General features: G+C 60.7%; 1 protein-coding gene across 1 annotated transcript; it reads right to left on the reverse strand.

The window, feature by feature from the left end:
- Nucleotides 1-1,374: 1,374 nt before the first annotated feature.
- Nucleotides 1,375-23,620, reverse strand: TTC34 (tetratricopeptide repeat domain 34). Its single transcript, XM_079150979.1, has 9 exons — nt 23,493-23,620; nt 22,077-22,902; nt 15,856-16,702; nt 14,362-14,587; nt 12,910-13,114; nt 11,686-11,852; nt 5,856-6,126; nt 4,991-5,205; nt 1,375-2,897 (listed from the first exon to the last, which is right to left on the reverse strand). The coding sequence occupies exons 2-9, from the start codon at nt 22,855-22,857 to the stop codon at nt 2,370-2,372; spliced, it is 3,240 nt and encodes a 1,079-aa protein (XP_079007105.1). The 5' UTR covers nt 22,858-22,902; nt 23,493-23,620; the 3' UTR covers nt 1,375-2,369.
- Nucleotides 23,621-23,968: the final 348 nt, after the last annotated feature.

Here is a 23,968-nt window from a genome sequence, read left to right on the forward strand (position 1 = left end):
ACCCTGGCACAGCCCACAGGCGTGTCCTCTGGGTCTCGGCGCTCAGGGTGCTGGGACAGATTCTCAGTGGTCTTGCTCCTCTAGTCACTGGCCTAGCCTCCAGAGCAAGGGTCCCGGGCCCCCTCCTTTGAGAAGGGGTCTGTGGGTTTGTCACAGATGCAGGAGAGAATGTGCGTCAGAGCCAGGCACAAGGTGTGGTCAAGCTCACCTCAGGGGCCTGCACCTGAGCTGGAGTGGGGCCCTGGTGGCTACGTTTGAGCAGCAGGTGGTGGTTCTCTGAACTTGGCAGTCGCTCCCTCCTTGGTCCCCAGTCCTGTACCCAGGACCAAACCATCCAGCAGACCTTCACAGTGAATCTCGGCTGCCCTGGCACCTGCTTTCTACCTCCCAGTAGCCCTGCCCCATCCATACACTGGTGCAAGAGTGGCCCTGAGGTGTCTCCAAGACGGGGTGGCATTGGCCTGCTGCCCCTGGGCCCTCCGGGACAGGTGGTGTTGGCCTGCTGCCCCGGGGCCTGACCGCAGGGCAAGCTCCCTCCGGTGGGGGGCAGGAGCCAGGAGGGGCGGTGCTGGGGCTGCTCACAGCAGGAGCTGTCCCTGTGTGGGTTGTGAAGTGCCAGCTGGATCAAGGGCCGGGGGCCAGCACTGGGCTGCCGGCAGTGATGGTGACCGCGAGGCCCGGGGCCCCCTGAGCTCTGTCTAGTCCTCTACCGCCACCTGGCATCTCTGGACCTGAATGAGAGTCAGGTCATGGCATCCCCTGGGTGTGGGTCAAGAGCAACTGTGGGCCCAGCAGGAAATGGCTCGTACACCCGCAAGACCCCACAGTGCACACTGGAAGCCTGGGGACAAGGACTGCGGACTGGGTGGGCGTCCTCCGCAGGGAGTCCCGTGTCAGCTGGAAAGCACAGCTGGGAGAGACCGCAGGACACTTGTTTGAGTGCACCTGGATTCCATGGGCCTACAGTTAGTGGTGTGGGGAGGCCAGGACTCCCCAGTACAGGAAGGAGCTGAACCTGGGACCCCGGCAGGGCACATTTAGTCCTGTGTTCTCAGCCTCCAGCTGAGCAGTGAGGGGCTGGGGACCTGGGAGGCAGGTCAGGGGCTTCCTAGGGAGGAGGGTGGGCTTGAGATCCAGGAGAAGCCCCTCAGGCAGCAGGCCCAGACCTGGGGGATGCATCCTGGCTTCCTGGGCTCCTCAGCTCAAGTCTCAGAGAGGCTGTGGGCTGCCCAGGCAGGCCTGGAGCAGCTCCGTCCCCGGTAAAGAGGGCCAGTAGGGACCAGCAGCCTGCCATCAAGGTGAAGGTGTGGGCAGGAGGAGCAGGTGTGTTTCAGTATGTTCCGCCCATCATGACAAAACACCAGACCCGGCAGCTAAGCAACTACCAAAATATATTTCTCAGAGCATTGGAGGGTGGGAGTCAAGGTCAAGGCGCCAGCAGATTCAGGGTCTGGGAGGACTTGCTTCCTGGCTCACAGCAGCGCCTTCCCACGGTCCTCCTGGGAAGGGGTGGGGGCTTCCTGGCTGTGCTTGTTTGAATAAGGGCACCAACACATTCCCCAGGGCCCTGCTCCCAGCACCCGGTCATCTCCACAGGCCACGCCTCCTGACACAGCTGAGCGGGCTTAGGATCTCAGCTTATGACGTCCAGGGGACACAGACATTCAGGCTATAGCAAGGTGCCATGCAAGCAAGGTGGACCTGAGACCCTGTAAGGTGAACCAGGGGTGTGGGAGTTACCCTGGGAGGGAGAGGCAGGAGCGGGCTGGAGGGGGTCCCGCTGGATTTGAGTCATGCACACTCTACGCTTGTTGCCACCAACTCTGAGATGTCTTCACACGAGTGGGTGGAGCAGGAGGCCTGGTGGGGAGGACTGCCGGAGCAAAGGCACCTGCCTCCACCCCTGCAGCTCCAACCTTGGCCACCTGCCTGGGCTTCCAGAACTCCCTGAACCTGGCCCACCCCCCATCCTGATGGGACAGACGGACAGGCAGAAGGGTGGCCCGAGATGGGTGGGTGGAAGGACCTGGCAAGGACGTGCCTTGGGAAATCCTGGAAAATCAGGAAGGAAGTGAAGGCTCCAAGCAGGAAGGTGGAGCAGGGAAATCTACAGGATCCCGAGCCAGGGACCAGACCTGAGGCTCCTTCGAGGCTGGAGCCCAGGCGTATCCAAGGGACCCCAGCTTTGGGGGAGGATGCCTAACGCAGGGGCTGAGCCATCTCCATGAAGGTGGGAGGCTGGCCACCCAACACCAAGCCACTCGAGGGCCAGGAAGGTGGCAGGGCACTGGTTTGGGCAGCTGGGGGCACTCTGGGTTCAGAAAGGCAGAGAGCCCAGGGATGGGGCCCAGGCGTGGGACAGCTGCTGGTCAGAGCAGCCGGCAGCCGGAGGACACTGTCCTCTGGGTTTGAGCCTTCAGCCTCTTCAGTCCACCGTGGTTGGGGTTCACCAAGAGCCTGCTCTGGGCCACTGTCCGGGCCTCTCCATAGCGCTGTCCCTCCAGGCAACACTGCCCGAGACGCAGGAACGTGCCAGCAGTGAGGGCCTGGCCTGGCTGCTTCCACAGGCGGCTTTGGGCCAGGGCGGGTGACAGCGCCAGGGCCTGGGCGAAGGCCCCTGTGGCCCCCTCCTCATCTCCCAGGCCCAGCAGCAGGCGGCCCCGGGAGCAGAAGTCCTCTGCCCTCCCTGGCAGGTCACCGTCCCCAGCTCCCTCCTGGATCACTCTGTCCAGGTCCTGGAGTGCCCGGTCAAATTCCCGAAGCTCAGCCAGGCAGGCAGCCCGGAGACGCAGGTGGCAGGTCCTGCTACCACCAGCCTGGACGGCCAGCGAGCAGTAGCCCAGTGCCTGCCTGGGGTGCCCTGTGTCCAGGAGGATGCTGGCTTCCTGGGCTGCCACCTGCAGAGGACACATAGGACGTAGCAGTACAGGGTCGGCCCAGAAGGCCCACCGCCCTCACCTGCTGACCTGGCCAGGGCCAGCGCCTGAGGCAGAGGCCCTCCCTGCCACTCCCACTGCCACGGATGCTGCCAGGCTGGGCTCAGGCTGTGTTCTCCTCCGCTGCCACTCTCCCTGGCACTCAGCTGGGACACCTGCATTTCCTGGCCCATGGGCCTCCCCAGGGCAGCCCTACAGCGCCACCTCCTGGCAGGCCTCTGGTTATCTTCAAGACCACCTCTCCCGGCCTCCCACAGGCTGCTGCCAAGGAGCCAAGGTGGCCTCTGCCCAGCCCAGTCCCTGGATGCAGCTCCTCCCAAAGCCAGGCGGGGAGGGCCAGCTGTGCACAAACTGGCTCCCCTTGTTGCAGTCCTGCACCAAAGTCAAGGTAGGGGACAAAACATGCCGCCCACACTCCCCCAGCTCTCTCTGCATCTTACTCTAGCATGTCAGGCCCATGGATGCCCAGGCGCTGGGTCCGCTGTGTGCTGGACTCGTCCTCAGCCTCAGGGGCACTTGGGGCAGGACCAGAGGCCAGTCGGTGAGCACTGTCCACCTTAGCCCTCCTTGCTGGCCAAGCCTGCCACCTCCCTGCCCCCCAGGCAGTTTACTTTCTGAGCTGAAGCCCACACTCGGAAAGCTGCCAAATGCCTTATCTCCTCTCCACTGGCCCAGCTTCTTCACAGCTATGGACAGAAATCCCAAGACACCCCACAATAAACCCACTAGCCTCACATGGCCCTCAATGGCTGCCCAGTACCCAAGGAAGAAGGTGCACTGCAGACCAGCCTTTCTGGGTGTCCCTTTCTCCGACTTTTTCAGGCAGTCAAGTTGTACTCGATGCACGACCTCGTGCCAAACCATCTCCCGCGCCCCATTCCAAATCCTTGCCACCCAAAGGAAGGTGCAGAGCATCCCAGGGTTTCGCAGGGTGCTGCTGTAGGGAGCAAGCACCTACGGTGACGCGACCCCAGGCCGCGCCAGGATCAGGGCCCCGGCCTTGCTAGGGGGCCTTGCTACGGGGTCTCAGGAACTCTCCTGACCCTCCCGAGGCATCAAGGGGGCCAGCCGGCTCTGGAGCGTGGTGCTGCTGGAGGACGCTTGGCCGCTTTGCAGCGGGCTGGCCCGGCCCGCGGGTGTCAGTGTCCGGCGCAGAGACAGGCGGATGCACGCGGGCGCGGGCGCAGAGGAGCGCGGGGCTGCAGTGCGGCTGCCCACAGCGCGGGACCCGGGCGCCAGGAGCCAGGGGAGCGCAGGCGCAGTGCCGCGGAGCGCCTCGGGAAAGGCGCCAGTCGCCCTGCGACAGCATAGCGACACTCCGCGGCCAGGCCCGCCACTGGGCTCAGAGACCCCAGCCACCCGCGGGGAGCTGGAGGCTCACATCCCCCAGGACCCCATCAGGGCTTGCGACCCTGGCGCAGCGATCCCTCGGAGCTCTGAGGCTCCCGCCAGGGGCCCCTCCTTCCATCCCAGAAGCCACAGTGCAGTCTTCCTGCTGAAAGACCCCAGCCCAGCCCCCTCCTCCAGGAAGGGCTCGCCTGTCAGATCCCCTTCACCGAATGCCTGGTGAGGTTCTGTCTCCTGTGGTCCGGCTGCCAGGACCCAGGGGCAGTGAGAAAGGGAAGCTCCCCCAGGTACATTCGGACTCTGAGTCTCTCTGGCTCCGAAGCACAAAACCTGTGCTCCTGGCCTCCCCACTGTGGTGCTCTCCTGACCTGACCTGGGCTCTGGGCTGGGCTTCTTGCCTGGACCAGGTGCCCCTTGCTGGCTCAGCCCAGCTCTGGGGAGGGGTCCTCCCCTTCCCAGCCTGTCACCTGTAGCTTTCCTGCCCCTGGCAAAGAAGCCTGGAGGCTGTGGGATCGTGTGAGGGGTGGGGGTAAGGTAGGCAGAGGCCCATTTTCCAGGCAAGACCTGGCACTTCCCACTCACACCCCACCCCAAATCCAGCTGGAACTGACCCAGCAGTGGGGAGTGCAGAGCTGCCTGTGTGGTGGACCAGGGTCTCAGCGCATGATGCCTCAGAGGCCCCATGGGGCTGCGGGGTCTATGCGCACCTGGGAGATGCTCTGCCGCTCCGAGGCCCCCAGGAGATGCAGCAGGAAGTGCAGGTCCTGGGCGTCCACCTCGGCCAGGCCCTGCAGGCCCTGGACTGCAGCAGGCACAGCTCCCCTCCTGAGCAGAAGCAGGCCTCGCCGGGCTTGGGCAGCTGCTGATGGTGGGGTGGGGTGCGGGGCTCCCTGCAGGCAGGTGTCCGCCTCCTCGTAGCGGCCTGTGGATCCAGGAAGGACAGTCAGGGGTGTGGCTGGGGACAGGGTGAGACACGCCTTCCCTGCTCCATGCTGGCTGGGGTCAGCTGATGGACACAGGCTTGGCCCCAGGAGGACAGGGCAGGGAGCTGCACACTGGGAATCCATCGGGCTGCGTGGAGTCACCTGCAGACCTGCCCCTGTCCCCACTGCATGACCCCTGGTGGGGCGGCAGGGCTCTGATGGCCCTCCTGGAGGCCACCACAGGGACTGCCTTCTCTCCTGAGGCCCTTGGGAGCAGGGAGCAGCGCAGGCTGGAGTGAGCCCTCCTGAGTCCCTTGGTGGGCAAAGGCAGGCTGCTGAGAGCATCTTTCAAGCAGGCGGGGCAGCAGGGTGCGGTGGAGTCGGCAGGAGAGACCCACACTTGGCACACTGGGGCCAGGAAGGGGCTGACCTCCCCTGGACCACAGTGGACAGGAGCAGGCTTCTCCTGCAAAGCCCCCAATCAGGTGAGAGCAAGCCCCTCCTGCAGAGCAGGCCCACAGGGCTCCAAGGCCATGGAATCAGGGTGAAGGGGCCTCAGGAGCCTTGCAGTCAGGGGCTCGTCTTGTTTCACAGAGAAGAGTGCAGGGGGTCAGCAGGCTGTGTCCCCCACTCCTGGGCCAACACGTACCCAGCACCATGAGGATGTCTGCGAGGAGGAGGTGCCAGCTGGGCTGTGTGGCATCGATCTTGGTCAGCGCCTCCCCCACTGCCAGGAGGCCCTTGGTGTCCTCGTCCCCAAGAGAGACCCCCGTGTCCAGAGGCTGGCTCAGGAGGGCCCGGCAGTGGGAGTGGAGACCGTGTGTAAGCGGCACGCGGGCTTCTGGCCTCAGAGAGCGGATCTCAGGCACCACGGTCCCCGGGTCAAGTCTGAGAGCAGAGATAATGTCGTCCACAGCGTCCTGCAAGGGAAGAGGGCAGCCTGAGTGGGTGAGTCATCCCAGCTGGGAGGGACGTTCCCTGCTCCTGGGTCCTCTCCTTGGGGTCCTGCAGGGTCTGCCCCAGCCAGCTCACTGCCCTTCCCCACTCTCTATGGCTGCAGACCTCATGCCCCATCCCAGTTTTGGCTGGGCATCTGAAGGACCTAGCTCACTGGCTTTCATCTCCCAAAGTCACCAGCCCTGAGACCCCTTTCTGAGGCCAGACCCTGCATCTGCCCATCAGACCTCTGAGTTCAGCCCCCGGACCCGCCCGAGGCCCGAGCACCCTCCTTGGGGAGTCCCTCCGGAGGCAGCGAGTGTTCAGAGTTCATCAAGTGCTCCTCACAGAGCCGGGGCCGTGGCACCCAGGGGCGGAAGGAAGGCCCAGTCTGGCAAGTGTCCTGGGGTCTGGGAAGTGGGCTTGGTAGGGAGCACAGGAAGGCTAACCTCGAGGGCCACGGGACAGAGGTGGGCTTGCAGGTAGAAAAACGGAGGGCTGAGCATGCCGTTCGGAGGATGGAGGCCTTGCCCATGCCCTGGAAGGACAGGAGGCCAGGGCAGAGGCCAGGCCCATAGGAGGCCCTTGATTCGTAGGCAAGGTGAGACATTCGCCCCTGTTCTGGTGGACAGCGGGGACCCTGGTGCCTCCCCTCCTTTTCTTCCCTGTCCGCCGCCTCTGTCTTCCCTTCCTACCTTTTTGGGGGTGACAACATTTTCAGTGTTTCACGTTCGTCCCTCGCTGGCCTTCTAACTGTGCCCCTCTTTATGTTGTTTTACATTCGCTCTGCGGATCACAACATGTCCTCAAGGTGCAAGTGCTCGCGGAGTTCCGGAACTTCTGCTCCGCGCACAGCGAGAACCCCGCGATGGCGAACCCCCCCCCCCCCCCCCCATCTCGTTACAGTGAAGCCGGAAACCTCGCACTCGAGACCATTTTTGTTAGGGAGCTTCATCCAGAGAAGCCCAGGGAAGGGACAGGCACTCCTGCATTTCAAGTTCTGCAGCCATGGGGGGGGGGGGCAGTGTCCCCACCCTGCAGCGTGGGTGCCTCTCCTTGTCCACCCAGGTCTTGAGGGACGTTCTAGCTGCAGAGAGAATTCTGGGACGCCTCTGTTTTAGTGGTGGCTCCCGCAGGTCTGTCCTTGGCGTGGTGTCCCGTCCTGCACCTGAGTGCTGTTCTGAGTTGCTGTCTGCCTCTCTTTCCAGAGGGGCCAAGCGTGGCTCACAGAGTTCTCTGTCAGCAGCCGCGTTGGGCCTCTTGGGAGGTCCCTGTGCCCTTCCTCAGTTGAGCGTGCTGTCTGCCCCCCTCTTCCTCTGCTCCTCTGGGAGCCCAGTGGTGAAGTGGCGTGGTCGATTGTCCCAGGGGCTGCGGGGCACTTCCTTGTGAAGCCGACTCCCTGCTGTTCTTCAGGTAGGACGAGTCAGGGGTCTTCACACCACCGACTGGTCCTTCTTTGGTTTCCCACGGCCATTGAGCCAGGCTGTAGCCTTGGAACTCTGGCTCTGCCCTCCACTCAGCCAACTCCGCTGGATTCTTCCACCCCCCCACGTAACTGTGGCGAGTCTTCCTTCTTTGGCAGAGGAGGCTGATCTCCAACTTGAGCTTGGTCCTGAGGTAGGGGCTTTCTCATAGAGTGTAGCCCTTCTGGGGCCTCACCTGGGTCCCTGGGAGATCAGAAAAGCTCTCAGCTGGATCAGAGCTCCAGCATCCCCAGCCCTGCCTGGCCCTGGTCACTGCTCAGCCGTGGGCCCCAGCTTCTGCCCCACTGTGCACGTGTGCAGCGCAGGCCTCACGTAGGGCCAGTGAGGACCTGAGAAGGACTTCTGGTGCTTCCCCCTGCTCAGCCCTGAGTCTGCTCTTGCCTGGACCCCCAGCATGGCGTCGGGACCTTGCCCTCTGGCTGGCTTCCTGCACTGGGCACAGGTCCTCAAGCTCTGCTGCTGCGGCGTGTGTCTGAATTACCCTCCTTCTGGGGGCTGGGTGATCCTGCTGTGTGGACACACAGTGGTCTGCTTTTCTGTTCCTCCATCAGGGGCTGCCGGGCCCTTCCTGAGTAGCGATGTCCTAGCGCAACCCCAGATGGCTTCCTCTGGCTGGGCCATCGAGCACTCCTACCCACATTCCCACGAGCACCCTGGTTGCCATGGCTTCAACAGCACATCACCTACCGAATCCTGACCGTAACCATCCGGATGGGAGTCGGTGGCGTGGCGTGCCGTGCATTTCCTGAGGACTGCGGTGCTGGGCGTCTCTTCCTGTGCTCTTGGCCCTCTGAGCAGTGGCTCTCAAGCCCTTTGCCCTTCGAGCTGGCGTGTTTGGCTGCTGAGCTGCAGTTGTGTTGGGCAGCCGGGTCAGATGTGGACTTGCCCCTTTACTCCTGTTCTCCTGGTTGCCTGCTCACCCTGTTCCTAGGTGGCTTGATGCACGACAGTTCTGTGTGCCTGAAGTCTGAAGTGTCGAGTTTTTCTTTTGTTGCCTGTGCTTGGTGTCAGATCTAAGAAACTGGCCAAATCCAAAGTCACGAAGCTTTTCCTAGTGTGTTCTTCCACAGTTTTAGGTCTTTCAGGTCTTAGGGCTAGTTTTTTTTTTTTTAATTGGGAACCCAGGGGCACTTTGCCACTGAGCACAGCCCCAGTGCTTTTTATTTATTTATTTTTTTGAAACAGGGTCTTGCTAAGTTGCTGAGGCTGACCTCAAACTTGCCATCCTCCTGCCTTGGCCTCCCGAGTTGCTCGGATGACAGGCTACATTCCGACTTTTTATCTATTTTGAGTTAGTTTTTGCCTATGGTATGAAGTGAGGGTCCAGATACATGTTTTTTCATGCAGTTTTCCCAGCATCATGTATTGAACATATTTTTCTTTCCCCATGGATGGTCTTGGCATGCTTGCCAAAAATCGCCTGACCACACGTGTGGGCGCCGTGTCCCGAGGCCCCACGTCTGTCCTGTGCCAGCAGCGCACTATAGTGCTGACGTGCGTGTGCCCTGCAGAGAGCAGGGCTCCAGCCCTCCAGCCTTGTTCTTCACCAAGGCTGTTGTGGCCATTTGGGGTGCCTCGAGGTTCCACATGGATTCTGGGCTGTTTTTTTCTATTTCTACAAAACACTGGGTTTTCTACAGGGGTGGCCCTGGGTCTGCTGGTCCCGGGTCGTGCCGACAGGTGGAGGATGTCAGGAGCTCCCGTCCGCGCCTGTGGGCTCTGGTGTCACCTGTCTTCCTCGGTTCCTGTCAGCAGGAGTCCATGCACCTTTGCTTCCTGGAGAGCTTGGTCTTTGCTCATCTGACGCTCTTGTTGTTGGGATACTTCCTGAATGTCCTCTCTGACCGCGTAGCTGGGGTGGGAACTGCTCTGGTGTCCCTGTGTCGGCCTGGTGCCGGCCATTTTCCTGAATCCTCTCAGGGCCGGTGGGTTTGTGGGGGCTCCTGGGGTTTCTGCATGTGAGCCCCTGTTGTCTGCAACAGTCTGCTTCCCCTCTTGCAGGTGGAGACCCCGCCTCTTTCCCCGCCCGCCTGCCTTTGCGGAGTGTCAGCACTGGGCGAGGTGGGGGGGCCTTCCTGGCCACTCACCTCGTTCACGATGATGATGATGTCGCGTGGGTCTTCACACACAGCTTTCCTCCCCCGAGGGCGTTTCCGTCCTGCCTGCTTTGCTGAGCCAGCGTGTGGGATCCCGTCAGGTGCTGTTCCTGCCCATCGAGGCCATCGCGTATTCCCTGCATTGAGGGCGACTGTGTGTTGACCCACCTCCTATGCTGCGGACAAAGCCCACCTGGTCGTGTGTGACCTCCTAGCATGCTGCTGAGTCTGGCTCCTGCTCTGTTGAGGACGGTGGCATCCATGTCCTTCAGGGTATTTGTCTGTCTGGTCCTGGGGTGTCCTCGGCCTCTGGATGAGTTAGGAAGTTCTCCCTCCTCTTGGGTTTTTCTTGAAAAGTTGAGAGTTGGTGTTAATTCTCTGGATGTTCAGAGAGCTCACCAGGGGGCCACGCAGGCCAGGGCTCCTCCCCGCAGAGAAGGCCCAGCCTCATCAGTGGCCATGGGACCTCAGGTTTTCCCATGTCTTCACGACCCTCTTGGTAGGTTTCCCGCTTCTTTGTTCCACTCTGCCCGGGTGGTCGCTGGCCGCTGTCCTGCTGTGAGGCTGTGCCTGGCACTCTCCTACAGCCCCTTCTGCTTCTGTGGAGCTGGTGGTCATGTCCCCTCTTTCACTGCTCGTTTTAGAGACCTGAGTTCCTTCTCTCTCTCTCTCTCTCTCTCTCATCAAGGATTAAACAAGGGCTCTTAACCACTGAGCCACATCCCCGGCCCTTTACATTTTTTTTTTTTTTTTTTTTTTTAATTTTGAGACAGGGCCTTGCTAAGTTGCTGAGCCTGGCCTTGAACTTTCGATCCTCCTGTCTTAGCCTCCCGAGTCACCGAGTCACCGGGATTGCGGGTGTGTGCCACCGCGCCCGGTTTCTCTCCCTTTTTAAGTCCACTTAACTAATGGTTTGTCAGTTTTGATTCTTTTCAAGGGACCAACTTTTGGTTTCATCTGTTTCTCTGTTGTTTTTCTAGTCTTAGTTTTGTTTATCTCTGATCTTCATTATTTCTCTCTTTGGGGCTCCTCACGTTGTTGGACTGGTGACTTGAGGTCTTGTTTTGTGGTACGTGCGTTTGTGGCTATGAACTTCTCCCTGACGCCCTCTCCGGCGTCCCCTGAATGTTCTGGTCAGCTGCAATTCCTTTTTCATCAATCCCCAAGTGTCTCCTGGCCCCTGTGAGTCCTTCTTCCATCCTTTAGCACCCGCCTTCTGCAGAGGGAAGCCAGGGGCAGGGTAGGCCAGCGATTAGGTGAGGCTGTCTGACCCTGGACTCACTGTCTGGGCTCCAACATGCCTGCTCAGGAGCAGACCCCTGGAGGTGCCCCAGGGTCAGGGTGTGGCACACAGGGAAGGAATGTCCACAAAGAAGGGAGCAGAATGGTCTTCCCAGCACCGGGCGCTGGTGTGAACCAGGTCTCTCCTGTCAGCCTGGCTCGCAATGCTTTATTCTGAATTGGAGCAGCTCGGCAGAAGGTCTTGAGTAGATGATCTCACTTTAAAAGCAGGTAAGTTAGGTCCACGTCAGAGTTCTGGGGCGCCGTTGGCTGCACCATGGCAGACATGACTCACCTCTGTACCTGTCCCATAAACCCCTTTCCACGCGGGGGTCTGTGCAGCAGCCCAGCCCAGTGGAGGGGACACCTCGCAGCCTAGGCCCTGCACAGGGACACATGCAGCCCTAAGGAACTGTTCAAGCCAGGAGGCCTCCGCCTACCCACAGGGCCTGCACATCTGTCACGCACGCTGAGGCTGGGAGGCAGGGAGAAGCAGAGCTCCCGAAAGCAGACCTGGGGGGTTCGGCTCCTCTGCCTGCAGTGCAGGGGGACAGAGGGGGTTCTGAGGGGCTCATCCAGACTCAGGACACCTGGCCGGCTCGCTCTCCTTGGGTGGAGGAGGAAGGCAGCGCCCTGGTCTCCTGCCCCACTGCCCAGCCCCGGTGAGGAGAGCGGCTGGCACCTGCAGCTGGTCCAGGGTCAGGTACACGAGGGCCCGTCCACACAGCGCCCGCACGTTGCCCGGCTTGGCCCGCAGCACGGAGTTGAAGTCAAACACGGCCGTCTTCTTCTGGCCCAGGAGCCCATAACAGCCGGCTCGGACGAGAAGGGATTCGTTGGCCTGTGTCCCTGTAGGAAGTGTGTGTGGTTAGGACATGGCAGTGGCTGGGCCACTGGTCCAGTGTCCCTCCTGGTGCCCAGGCTGTGGGCACCTTGGGGAGCTTATACTCCACAGGACTCAGGGCCAGGCAGGTCCCTGGTTGCAGGGTGAGGGAGCCCACTAGGAGGGGTGGCATCTAGGAGGACTGGTGGACAGCTGGGGAACTTCTGAGAGGCGGGGGCACTGCCCTGCCTCTGAGGCGAGGCCAGGCGAGGGGGCCAGGAAGGTTCCCGGGGTGGCCGGAGGAGGGTGTGAGGCTCTGGGCAGGCAGCCGGGAGGAGCCTCCATGTGGCAGGAGGAAGAGGACCCTCCCCAGAGAGGACACCACTGCCACCCCGTTCTGGGTGCCTGTCCAGTGCCGGGCTCAGACACAGGGAAGAGCAAGCGTGGCCCTGAGGCTGCTCCCAGCCCCGTTCCGTCCCCGCCGTCACGTGGGAGCCTGGTGGGTCTCCTGGCACCTGCTCAGAGGGCAGGAGGAACCCGCTGCAGTCTCCCTGGAGGTCTGCCCTTGCCAGTGTCCTGCACCCGGGAGCTCGTGGAGAGCCTGAGAAAGGCCTGCCCTCCCTGAGCGCGTCGTGCCCCACACGGCACCCAGAACCCCTCTCTAGGATGCAAGGCAGCAGCATCCCTGTGCCCAGCCTCCTGGGGTGGGTGGCTCGGCCTGCGTGGAGGCTGGCGTGTGCATACAAAGCTTCAGGCACTATTTCTGGGAAGGTCCAGGGGAGCTGGCATCTCATGCCCCCATTAGAGGGAAAGGGGTCTGTTCCCCCTTGGGGTCAGCAGCCCAGGAGCCAGGGCAGGGGATGCCTCAGGCCCAGCTGGCCCAGACCCTTCTCAGGCCTTGGCTTGTTCTCCTGGACCCCCAGGACTCCCGGGGCCTCCGTGTAATGCCCTCGGTGAGTGGCCCCCCCATCCATCCCACGGGGGCTCCAGGGCACAGACCTGTGAAGCAAGCTGTCCTCAGTCCCCGTGTCCCCCATGCAGCTGGCACAGGGTTAGACCCCTGGGCAGGCAGGATCTTCTTACCTGCAGCGAAGATGGCCAGAGAGAGGTAGGCGATGGCTTCCCTGGTGTGGGCCCTGCTGTCCGGCCCGCTCGGCCTCGCTCGCAGGATGTTCAGGGCCCGGGTGTGGCAGTGAGCTTGCAGCAGCAGCCGGTCCTCGTGGTCAAAGACGTCCAGGGTGGGCTGCAGGCAGGCCGTGTCCCCAGACTGGACCACCTTCTTCACCAGCTGCTGGGGCAGGAGAGAGTGGCTGCCACCACCACCTGCCTCTGGCTCCCCGGGGCCCCATGCTGCCCTGCCCACCAGGCCCTCACTGTCTCCTCCAGCCCAGGGGCCTTTCTGCCTATGTCCAGCACTAGATCTGCCATGAACCGTGGCCACGGCCACGTGAGCCTTTGCAGGTATCTTCTCTCCCCACCTAGTAGGGGTAGGGCTCCCAGGGCAGGTCCCTGGCTGGACCATGGAAAGCCAGGGTTGGAGAAGCGAGGGGTGTTCCGGCTGCACGACAGCCCACAGTCTGCTGTTTGGCCAGGGGACTGGAGCTTTCAAGTCCCTTGGTCTCCTCTGACCGTGGAGGGGAGACCCCCCTCCCCGGGCTGCGTGGAGGGGCCTGACGACAAGCACCAGGAAGGGGCTTTGGAGCCATCCAGTGGCGGAGGCTCAGAGAGTCGCTCAGGTGTGGAGCAGATCCCGGCAGGGGCCTGGCAGGGTCGGTCTGTGCTCTGGGCAGTGCAAGACCCCGGGCAGACATAACCTCCTGTCTATGGCTCCAGACCAAGGAGACCCAACACGGCCCCCTTCTGGCCGCTGGTGCAGACACTGGCCCCAGGGCAGAGTGGAAGGATAGCAAGTTCCAGGGTGTCCTTCCCTCTTACCCTTTCTGCCCAGGGCAAGTGGTTCAAGACCCCAAACCAGGCAGAGGAGCAGGAAGAAGTGGGCAGGTGTCTTATTCTGGACTCCAGCGTCTGAAGTCCCCACAACATAGCCTGCCGTCTCTGGCCCAGACAGGAGCCTCCACAAGAGGAGAAGCAGGGGAGCTCTGCCATCCCGGGAGCAGAGGGGTCTCAGAGGCAGGCAGCGGCTGAAGGCCTGGGGAGCTCCCCCGCCACCCACTCCCCACCTTAGGCAGGAGGGGTTCAAGCCTAGATGTGTGGGAGACTTGGGGAGAAGCTCAGCCTGTGATCAGTTCTTGGTCCTTTTTCCTTGTAACCAGAGTCAAAGTAAACCTGCCAGGCCTTGGGGTACCTGTTCCTGCTAATTACCATGACAGCCTGCAAGGCAGGGCATGGACAGAAGACTGAGGGCCAGAGGGTCAAGGGTTGGCTGCAGGTGGCTGAGCGGGGACAGAACAAGGCTTTCTTGCTCCACAGTCCAGGCTGGAGGGTGGTGAGTGGGGGCCACAGGAGGGCTGCTGCCCTCCGCAGAGCTGTGCCCACTTCTGCCTGCCCTGCAGCAGCCCGCCTGAGCCTTCTCACCTGGTTGGCATTGTAAGAGAAGCCCCTCCGCAGCTGCAGCAGGGCCAGCCGTGCCAGCACTGGGGTTGCCTGGGGCCTCTGGGAGAGGGCCACCAGCAGGGACTTGTGGGCCTCTTCCAGGCGGCCTAGGCGGTACAGGGCATCAGCTGCCAGGAGTCGCGAGCTCTCGTCTTCCATGTCCAGCTCCATCAGCATTGTGGCCAGCTGGTACACGCCATGGGCATCCCTGTGCAAAGAGTGGCTCAGGGCGGGCTGGCCCCTTCCCTACACCCCATCAGGTGGGCCCCAGGCAAATGCTGTCCTGGCAGCTCCCTTTCCTGCAGAGGAGTGACCCTCACGCTACACTGTCCCTGGCCCCATGCTGCTCTTTCCAACACAGGCCCTCAGCCTTCACCCTCCCACCTGGTCTTCCCTCCACCCCACCGGTCAGCTACTTTCCAGAAGGAGGAATTGAATCCATGTAATGGTCAGTAGCAATGCTGACCCTGAGCAGATGTGCCTCGGTTTCCTTTTCTGCAAAAATGTGGCTTAACAATTTGGCCTTGCTGGGCTCACGGGTGTGTCATTGGTAGGCAGGATGCACTCGGAGTGTTCCTGGTGTCCACTGACCTTCCACTGTGAGAGGGGCCAGAGCCTGGGACTTGGCAAGCCCCAGAGGGAATGTACGTAAACAAACCCGTCACACCAGGTTCCTCCTCACCAGCAAGTCCAGGTGAAGGTCAGATGAGGCCTGGAGGCAGGGGATGCTAGTGCAGGGGTGCCTGCAGAGGTGCCCGAGGCCCCCACGTTGTGCCTTCCTCCCACCCCCCACGGCTGGAGGGCACATCAGAGCAGCTGGAGGCTGGCACCCATTAGGTTGGCAAGGAACTGTGCAGAGCAGGGTGGGGCTGTGTCCGGTGGGCAGGGCTGGCAGCTCTGAGGTCCAGGACCCTGCCCTGCGGCTGCTGTCCACCCAGAAGCGCCCCTCTGTCTCCACCTGAAGGACAGGACCTGGTGGACACAGGGTGTTTTCCGCCATGCCTTACTACCAAGAGCGAAAGGCTGGGGCTGAAGGAAGGCAGCAACCACAGGGTAGTCCACCGCTGCCTTGAAGTGTTTTTAGCAACAAAGGACTTTTCCTCATCTAGTGGGTCAAAAAAGTAGAATACTGACTACACATACAGCACAGATATATTTTATATGCACAAAGAGAAGCCACTGGGGGAGATGTCGGCAGTGGGCTGATACACAAGTCTTGCTGTTTCCTTTCCCTTTCTGAGTTTCTGATTTCCTATGGAGCAGAAGCGCAGAGCAGGATGCTGGACCCTAAGCTCTAATCCACTAATCAGGACTGAGGGCCCTAAGCTCTCACCGGGCTGAATCGTCAGGGACGCCTAGGGAAACCACCCAGACACGCCTGGTGTACTGCCCTGTGAAACAGAAACAGACCCCTCGCCCCCTCCCGGGAGACCCGAGTGGGAAAGCAGCCCCGTCGTGGGCGCGGCTGGTTCTCACCCTTCCTGCGCTGCCGGGTCGTCCGCCTCCGCGCCTTGGCTCCTGCAGGCTGGTGTGCCCGCAGGGCCAGGGTCCCGCCTGCGCAGCAGCATCCTGCGGCCCTCCTCCCGCAGCACGGTCAGCAGCAGCCCCCGCTGGTTCCAGGGCACGTAGGCCTTGGCAGCCATCAGCGCCTCCTCGGGCTGCAGCCGGCAGGCAGTGACATAATCCAGCGCTCCCAGGAACGCGCTGCCGGCCAGCACCCGCAGCAGCCCCCGGCCGCAGAGCGCGCGAACGCAGCCGCCCCGGTGCGGTGCCCCCCGCTCCACCACCGCCTGGAAGTCCTCCTTGGCGCGCGGGGCGTCGCCCACGTGCAGCGCGCAGAAGCCCCGCAGCGCCAGCAGAGGCGCGCAGTCCACGGCGCGGTCCCCATCAGGCGCCCCGGGGTGCCTGGGCCGCAGGAGACGCTCGCACAACGCCCGGGCTCCCGCCACGTCCCCAGCCAGCAGCAGGCACTCCGCCAGGCGGGTGCCCAGCACAGGTCGCTCCCCTGCTGGCTCCAAGCGAAGCAGGACGCGGAGCGCGTGGGCCACCGGGACCAGCGCCTCGCGCCCCGCGTCCTCGCGGAGCTGAGGCCGCCGACGCACGGCCTCCTGGAAGTGGGCGAAGCCCGCGTCCGCCGCCTCCCGAGCCTGCTCTCGGATGCGTTCCTGGTCTGCGGCCGAGAGCACTGCCCGCAGCCGCCTCCGCGCCGCGCTCGGGCTCTCCCGGAAGGCCTCCTGCAGGTCCCGCAGCACGTCGCGAGTCCGGCCGCCCAGGAAGAAGGCCGCGGCCGCGCGCGTGACCAGCAGGGCCGCCAGGCGCTCGTCTGGAGAAAGAAACAGGTGCGTCCTGCTTCAGAGAAGCCCCCTCGGCAGTGGCCCCACCAGCCCTCATCTCAGAGGTACCTCTGCTCAGGGCATCTTCCTGCGGGCTCCCAGGAGGCCAGGACCAGCCAGGCAGGAGGCTCCCAGGTCCCCCAGGGACCAGCAGGACCAGAACCAAGCCAACAACCAGGACAGGCATCTGCCTGTGACCTCCAAGCACTGCTCTCCAGGGTGAGTCCATGGCTGGCGCACCGCTTAATCCAAATGGAAATTTTACGTTCCTCCTGCTGGACTTGTTTGGTGCTGGGAATTGAACTCATCCCTGGTCTCTTCTATTTTTTATTTTGAGACAGAGTCTTGCCAAGTTGCTGAGGCTGGCCTTGAACTTAAGATCCTCCTGCCTCAGCCTCCCCAGTCACTGGGATTACAGGTGTGGGCCACTGTGCCTGCCTTCCCTTGACATTTGAATGATGGAGTTAGGATTGAATTTCCTCTTAGGGGCTCAGCAAACCTCCTCACTCCCCAGATGAGAGCTGGAGTTTGGATGCTGATTGTGGGTCAGCGTCCAAACTCCAGCTGTTCTGTGCACATCTTTGTGTCCTGCCTTCTCTGGACCCCTTGGGACCTGATAGTCCCTTTATGAATCAGATCTCCCCTCCTGGGTGCAAGAGAGAGGCGGTGGGCACCCAGGGACCCTACGCAGGCAGACTGGGGCCACTTACTGAATCCAGCCATGTCTCAGTTCCCTTCCCTGCATTAGGTTGGGGAGTATTTCTGTGTCACTTTCCATCGCTGTGACCAAAATACCTGAGAAAAGCAACTTAAGGAAGGACAGATTTATCCAGGTTTGAGTCCACAGCCTGTCGACTCCACTGCTCTGGCCCGAGGCACAAGGACACATCACGGTGGGCTAGAGGAAGCTGCTCGGCCCTGGCAGCTAGGAGGCAGGGAGAGCAAGAGGAAGGGGCCAGGGACAGATGAGGTCCCCAGGCATGCTCCCCGTGGCCTACCCTCCAGCACATCCCTCCTGCCTCAGCTCCCACCTCCTCCCTGTAGTCCATTCAGCTACAAAGGATGAGTCCAGTCATGAGGTCCTGGCCCCCGCCATCCGATCACTTCTCAAAGCCCCACCTCAGGACATCGCTGCATTGGGGACACTGAGCTTTTGGGGGACATTCCAGGTCCACCCCGGAACGGATGATAATGGCCCACACTCCTTCCCTGTGTTAGGATGGGGATCATCACTGTCCACACTCACAGGCTGTGAGGCTTAACTCAGCTAGCAGAATCCAGAAAAAAGCATCTTGCACCCCGAGACTGGCTAACGAACAGCAGGGTCACCCCCATCTAGTCCTGGTGGCCAAAGCAAAAGAAGCCGGGCCTTTCCTATTGGTTACATGAACCAAAAGTTCAAGCATTTGTTGATGCTTTTGAACAAAAGCAGCTCCAGCTCTGATTTTTGCACTAGTTCATGGACCCTATGAAGCTGCAGCTGGAGGGAGCCCGGGGGCTGAGGAGAGCAGTTGGTTCCTATCCACGTGACAGCGTGGCCTCTGCCCACCAAGACTCCAGTTACACATTAGCCTTCTGTACACCGTCTTGAGGTTCTGCTCATTTTTCTTCTGTTCTTTTTTTTTTCTATCAGATAATTTATATTCTGTCTTCAATTTTGCTGACTCTTCTTTTCCATTATGCTAGGATTTTTTATTTCAGTTATTCCATTTTCAATTCAAGAATTTCCATTCCTCTCCTCTCGTTTGAGCCAGGCTCTCATTATGTTGCCAGGCTGGCCTCAAACTCCTAGACTCAGGCTATCCTCCTACTTAACCTCCTTAGTAGCTGGGGCTATGGATGCATGCCACCATATGCAGTTCTAGAATTTCCATTTGGTTCTTATTTTTATAGTTTCCATTTATCTTCTGAGATTCCACATTTGTTCATTTGTGACGACCATAGTTTCTTTAGTCCTTGAATATATCTAAATCATCCCTTTAAAGACCTTCGTCTACTAATTCCAGCATCTGGATTATCTTGAGGTCAATTTCTATTGACTTTTTTTCTCCTGACTGTTGCTTAGATTTTATTTTCCTTTTTCTTCGAATGTCTCGTTTTGTATTTTTTTATTTTTTGTCTAGGCCAGTGCTCTACCACTGAGCTGCTCCCCCAGCCCTGTTTTATATTGGTTAAATTGTACACCAACTGTCTCCTCAATGCATTGTAGAGATGCTGGATTTAGTTATGTTCCTCTGAAGGGGGTTGGATTTTGTTTTTATCAGGCAGGCTGGGTTCACACTTCAAGTTGAACCTGAAGTCTCCAGTTTCCATCTGCTGCTTTCTTCAGACTGCCTAGTCTTTCCCACGAATGTGTAACACTGGTCAGCCAAGGACTCACGTGGATTGAATGTACACATTTGGGACCTTGCCCGCCTCTGTGGCTCTGTCTCAGGATTTTCCTCCTGCCCACTCTCCCCAGCCCTGACCTCTGGCCCACGTCATCTCTGGCCTGCAGCTTTCTGTGGTGCTGGGACGCCTGGGCTGAGGAGCCCCTGAAGCAGAATGCCCCAGCGTGCACCTCACCACTCACCCTTGTCCTTCAGTGTTGGCCGGCTTCTAGCTGCATGCGGCTACTGTCCAGCACCTTCGAATGGTGGCCCTCGAGGTTTTGCCCTGGTCCTCGGTGGGGAACGTCTGCCCTGAAGACACTGCGCTGTTCCCGGAAGCCAGGTTCCTGCTGTAGGTTTAGCAGTTTTTGTGATTCAACCACCGTTTTAATGTTCATCTCCCTGATGACTCGCGAGGTTCGCTAGTTAGCTTCCCCCAGTCTGGTGGGTAGGAAGCATGCTTATCATTGTTCTAATTTGCTTTGGTCTCATTACTGCGACGTGGGCTGCCTCTGCATGCATGATCAGCCATCTGTGCTTTCTCTCCTGGGGAATGCGTTTGCGGTTCTTTCGTTGGGTTTTTCTTATCGATATGTAGGAATTCTCCAGACACTCTGCACACTGAATCTTTACTTGCTGACTATCTGGAAAATATTTTCTCTCTGTGGATGGTCCTTCTATTTTCAAAACAAAAGTTCTTAGTTTTTAATTTAATCAAATATATCAGATTTTTCTTTATTGTTTCCACTTTTTTGTATCCGAAGAAACCCAGCTGTTCACAGAGGTCTTAATTATATCCTCTTACATTTTCTTTCAGAAACTAGAATTTAGCTATTCATATAATCCACCTAGAGTTTTTTTTTTTTTTTTTGCTCAGGATGAGGCTAATCACCCTCATTGGATCATTACACTTTGTATACACATATCAAAACACCAAGAACCCCATAAAGCCGCACCATTGTGATGTGTCAGTTAACAAAGGAAACTCATGCTTTGACCCAGTTAGCAGTTTTATCAATTTTAACAACTTTGACGTGGTAAGCCCCAAACTTGGCAGCCAAAAACAACAGCACTTTTCCCCCCTTGTGGTACTAGGGATTGAGCCCAGGACACTTTACCACTGAGCTACATTCCACTTCCTTTAGGACTTTTTTTTATTTCGAGACAGGGCCTTGCTAAATTGCCCAGGTTGGCCTTGAGCTTGTGATCCTCCTGCTTCAGGTTCCTGCGTCTCTGGGATTACAGCTCTGGCCACCTCATCTGGCTTAAAACAACAGCCGTTTTCATTGGCACATTATTCTTTTAAAATCTGGGCTGAGCTGACATGGGCAGTTCTCCTCTTGGTCTTACCTGGGGTCACGTACATGACTGTAGCCATCTATTGGCTGGACTGAGCAGAAGGGTCTAAGTGGGCCTCTCATGCCTCCGGGCTGAGCCTCTGCTGTGGTTTGGAGCAGTGCCCCACACCCCTGGGCCCAGGTGTCCCTGGCCTGTGGCACTAGTGGGAGGTGGTGGGACCTTTAAGACGTGGGGCTGACTGGAAGCAGCTCTGAGGTAGCCTCCTCACCGCCCGTCACGAGCTGCGTCTGTTGGAGATGCTGACCTGGTTACTTGGGCGTGACCGGCGAGTCCTGGGAGCCACCTGGCAGACAGTCCTGCTCCTGGCGGGCTGCCCTGAGGGGCTGGGCTTTTCCTGTACACACGTTCCCAGAGGCCATAGCTCCCAGGGGTCCTGGGTTTCTGCGAGGCTCTCTGCTGTGACCACCCCCTGCCTGTCCATGTCTCACGGTACAGGTTGAGCCCCCGGGCTCCTGGGGTGCGTCCTGGGTGGCCACGGTGGGCTTGCGCTCTGGGTGCCCCTTGCCCTCAGAGGCTCTGGACTCTACTCCACTGAGCGTCCTCCGTGGCCTGCGGTGGAGGACTTCAGGGTGCCTGTCCAGCTTATTTCCAGAAATGAATTTCCCTTCACTTTTCTGTTCTGTCCCTCTGGTTCCCCCCACGCTCCTCGCTGAGGTCACCGGTAGCCTCAGCACTGGGCACTGTCTATCTTGCAAAAATCCTTGTTGGCGAGGCCAATCCATCACAGACAGAAACCCCAAGTGATGAGCCAGCATGAGCCGCCTTTTCTCTTTTTAAGTTCATTAGCTCAGTTTTTTTTATAGTAACAGAAAGCTGGCTTATATACTGCGGTGTCTACAACTCAGACACGCCTTTCCCATCGGCCTGCCCCTCCTCTCCCCCGTCCAGTTTTCAACAAACTCTCAAATGATTCTTGGCCCTCCTTCTCCACCATTAAATCTGTCCACAGCCTCATTTCTTAGTCAGTGATATCTCAGACCCTTTCTCCCTGATTTGAGATCCATCATCCCTTGCCTGAGAGCCTGGGATGATTGCCACGGCCTCCTAGCCTGGACCAGCCTCCAGCCTCCAGCCTCCCAGCCTCCCAGCCTCCCTGCCTCCCTGCCTGGACCAGCTTCCAGCGTCCAGCCTCCCAGCAGGTTCTTTCCTTAGCTCCTAGGGCACATCCCAACACAACATCCATAAGAAGTGAAAAAGGGCGACTCTTCTCACCGCGCAGTTGGAAACCCTTGCGTGACTCTGAGGGTGAAATGCGATCCTGCAGAGGTGGAGGCCTTGGCCATGGCTGCCATCTGCACTCCCCTTTCCCCTTCCCTGACAGCCATGCTGGTGCCTTCGTGGTGGTGACGGGCGAGCTTTTTCTTCCCCAGGACCCCATAATGCCCTGCTTCTGCTGCCTGAAACCCTCTTCTCAGCGCCAAGGCCCCCTCCCTCAGGAAGCCCGCCCTGACCGCCGCCTACAGCGGGGCCTTGCGCGTTCCTTTTCTCAGGTGGGTGTTCTGTTCCTTCCTCGGGGGCCCTGGAGGGGCAGGTCCTGTCTGTCTTGTGCCCGTGGCGTCCCCAGCCCGGCACGACCCCTCCACAGGCAGACCTAACGTGGCGGCGGCACTGCCTCCGGGGCCCCCAACCTTCTTACCTTGGTGTCTGTCCCTGCTGGGGTCTGACTGCAGGGCGTGGCTGCAGGCTGCCAGGCTGTCCTCGTACCTGCCACCGTGGAGCAGTGCTTCTGGTGACAGGAGCTCGCTCCAGGTGCCCTCAGGGTCCAGGGCGGCCAGGAGTCCCCGGCAGTCAGTCTCCTGCCGGCCAGTGCTGCCTGTGGCCCCCGGCTGTGCTGAGAGGTAGTTCTGGAGGGCTCTGAGCAGCGTGGGGAGGTAGGGGTGCTGGTGGGTGCGGACGAAGGCCACGGTCCGGTCTGTGCTTGAGGCGAAGGCCTGGAGGTAGTCGGCCACGCCATCGCCTGCCTGCTCCCCAGACAGGACCCGGGCCAGGGCGCGGGTCAGCTGCAGCTCCAGGGCTTGCTGGGAGTGAGCGTCCAGCAGGGCAGTGCAGCGCTGGGCCACCTCTCCGTGTCGCCCATGGGCCAGCAGCCCAGCCAGTGAGTGCAGGATGGCGGCTGGGTGGTCTGGGTAGAGGGCGCCGAGGAAGGCGGAGGCCAGAGCCCCCGTCAGGGAGACTACTGCCATGCCGTCCCAGTGGATGGCTGGGATTCGGCTGTCCCCACGACACCAGGCCTCCAGGGTGGCCACCACAGGTGCCCCCCGAGCCTCGGCCAGCGCTGCTTGCACACTCTGCACGGCTGAGGGCGCGTGGCAGCTGAAGGCAGCCAGGTAGAAGGCTGTGGCCAGCGGGGGCTCCCCCAGGGCCAGGTGCTGGTCCCCCTTCCGGCAGAGGCCAGCCACGAGCTCCCGGGCTGACATCACACCTGGGAGTCCCAGTGGCCCATGTCCAGTCCTTGCAGGTGCCTGTTGGAGGGGGGTGGGGTGAGTGTCCGGAAAGTGGACATCCACTGGCCCTTCGACCACCCAAGACCATCCTCAGGGCAGCCTCCCCTGACCCGGTGTCGCTGAGACCCCAGGGTCAGCGCAGGCCCCGCAGGGTGGAGACGGTCCGGGCATTAAGGGGCATTTGAGGCGCCCTCTCAGCAGGTGGTTCTCTGGGCTGCACTGGGGCCTGCCCAGGCGTCCTCCTGCAGAGTGGGCCGCCCTGCCTTCTCAGGTCTCTGAGGACCCCTGACCCCTGAGGCCCACCTGGGGGATTGGGTGGCCTGAGGGGACACCGGCTCCACCCTTGCCCCTCCCGCAGGACCCCTCAGGAAGGCCTGAGCCCTGCTCACACCGGGTGACGTCCCGTGGGGACCTGCCGGGCCCCTGGTGGGATGGGGAGCAACGCCGGCCCACGCCCTGGGGCTCGGCTCCCAGGGGTTCCCAGGACCGTCCCCACCCCTCCCGCCAACCTCTGATCTGAGGACTCAGGCTCGGGGCCTCTGTCTGGATTCCCCAGAGCCCAGGAAGGAGCCCCCACAAGCCTCCCTGGGACGGCAGACCAGGCGCACACGCTCACGAGACTGTCGCCGCAGCTTCGGGTCGAGCCGGCCTCGGGTCCAGCCAGCCCCGGGCCAGGGGGCAAAGGCCCTGGCGACCCCACTCCCTCTCAGCTGTGCGGAGGGTGTGGGCGGCTCCACAGCAGCCCTGGCTGCTGGGTTCTGCAGAGCTGCCCAGTGGACACTGCCCAGAGCCCAGGCCCCAGGCAGAGCCTCCCCGTTGCCCTGGGAGAGCGTCAACACCCTCTGCTGCCTGGCTGCTCAGAGGCCCCGGCACCAGCCCTGCCCAGGCCGAGCCTCCAGGTGCCCTGCCTCCAGACCCTTTCTCCCTGGTCACCCCAGAGAAGAGTGTGTGGGCTCGGGGGGTGGGGGCCTCTGGGGGCCAGGGAGCCGCCCCACCCAGGGTGAACCCCTGTCCAGCACACTGAGGCCTGCACTTGTGTCTTAGGCTTCTGCCCTGGCCACCTGGGCCTTTGCCACCACTCGTC

Source organism: Sciurus vulgaris (genome assembly GCF_902686455.1).
Source record: "Sciurus vulgaris genome assembly, chromosome: 1".
Lineage (NCBI taxonomy): Eukaryota > Metazoa > Chordata > Mammalia > Rodentia > Sciuridae > Sciurus > Sciurus vulgaris.

What these genes read in the sequence shown, in the direction of transcription:
- TTC34 (XM_079150979.1), bottom strand. Translation starts at nt 22,857, where the DNA reads ATGTCAGCCCGGGAGCTCGTGGCTGGCCTCTGCCGGAAGGGGGACCAG. An exon ending in TCTCTTACAATGCCAACCAG is followed by an intron (nt 13,115 to 14,361) that starts GTGAGAAGGCTC and finishes CTGCCCCAGCAG; the next exon opens with CTGGTGAAGAAGGTGGTCCA. An exon ending in TCTGGCCATCTTCGCTGCAG is followed by an intron (nt 11,853 to 12,909) that starts GTAAGAAGATCC and finishes CACTTCCTACAG; the next exon opens with GGACACAGGCCAACGAATCC.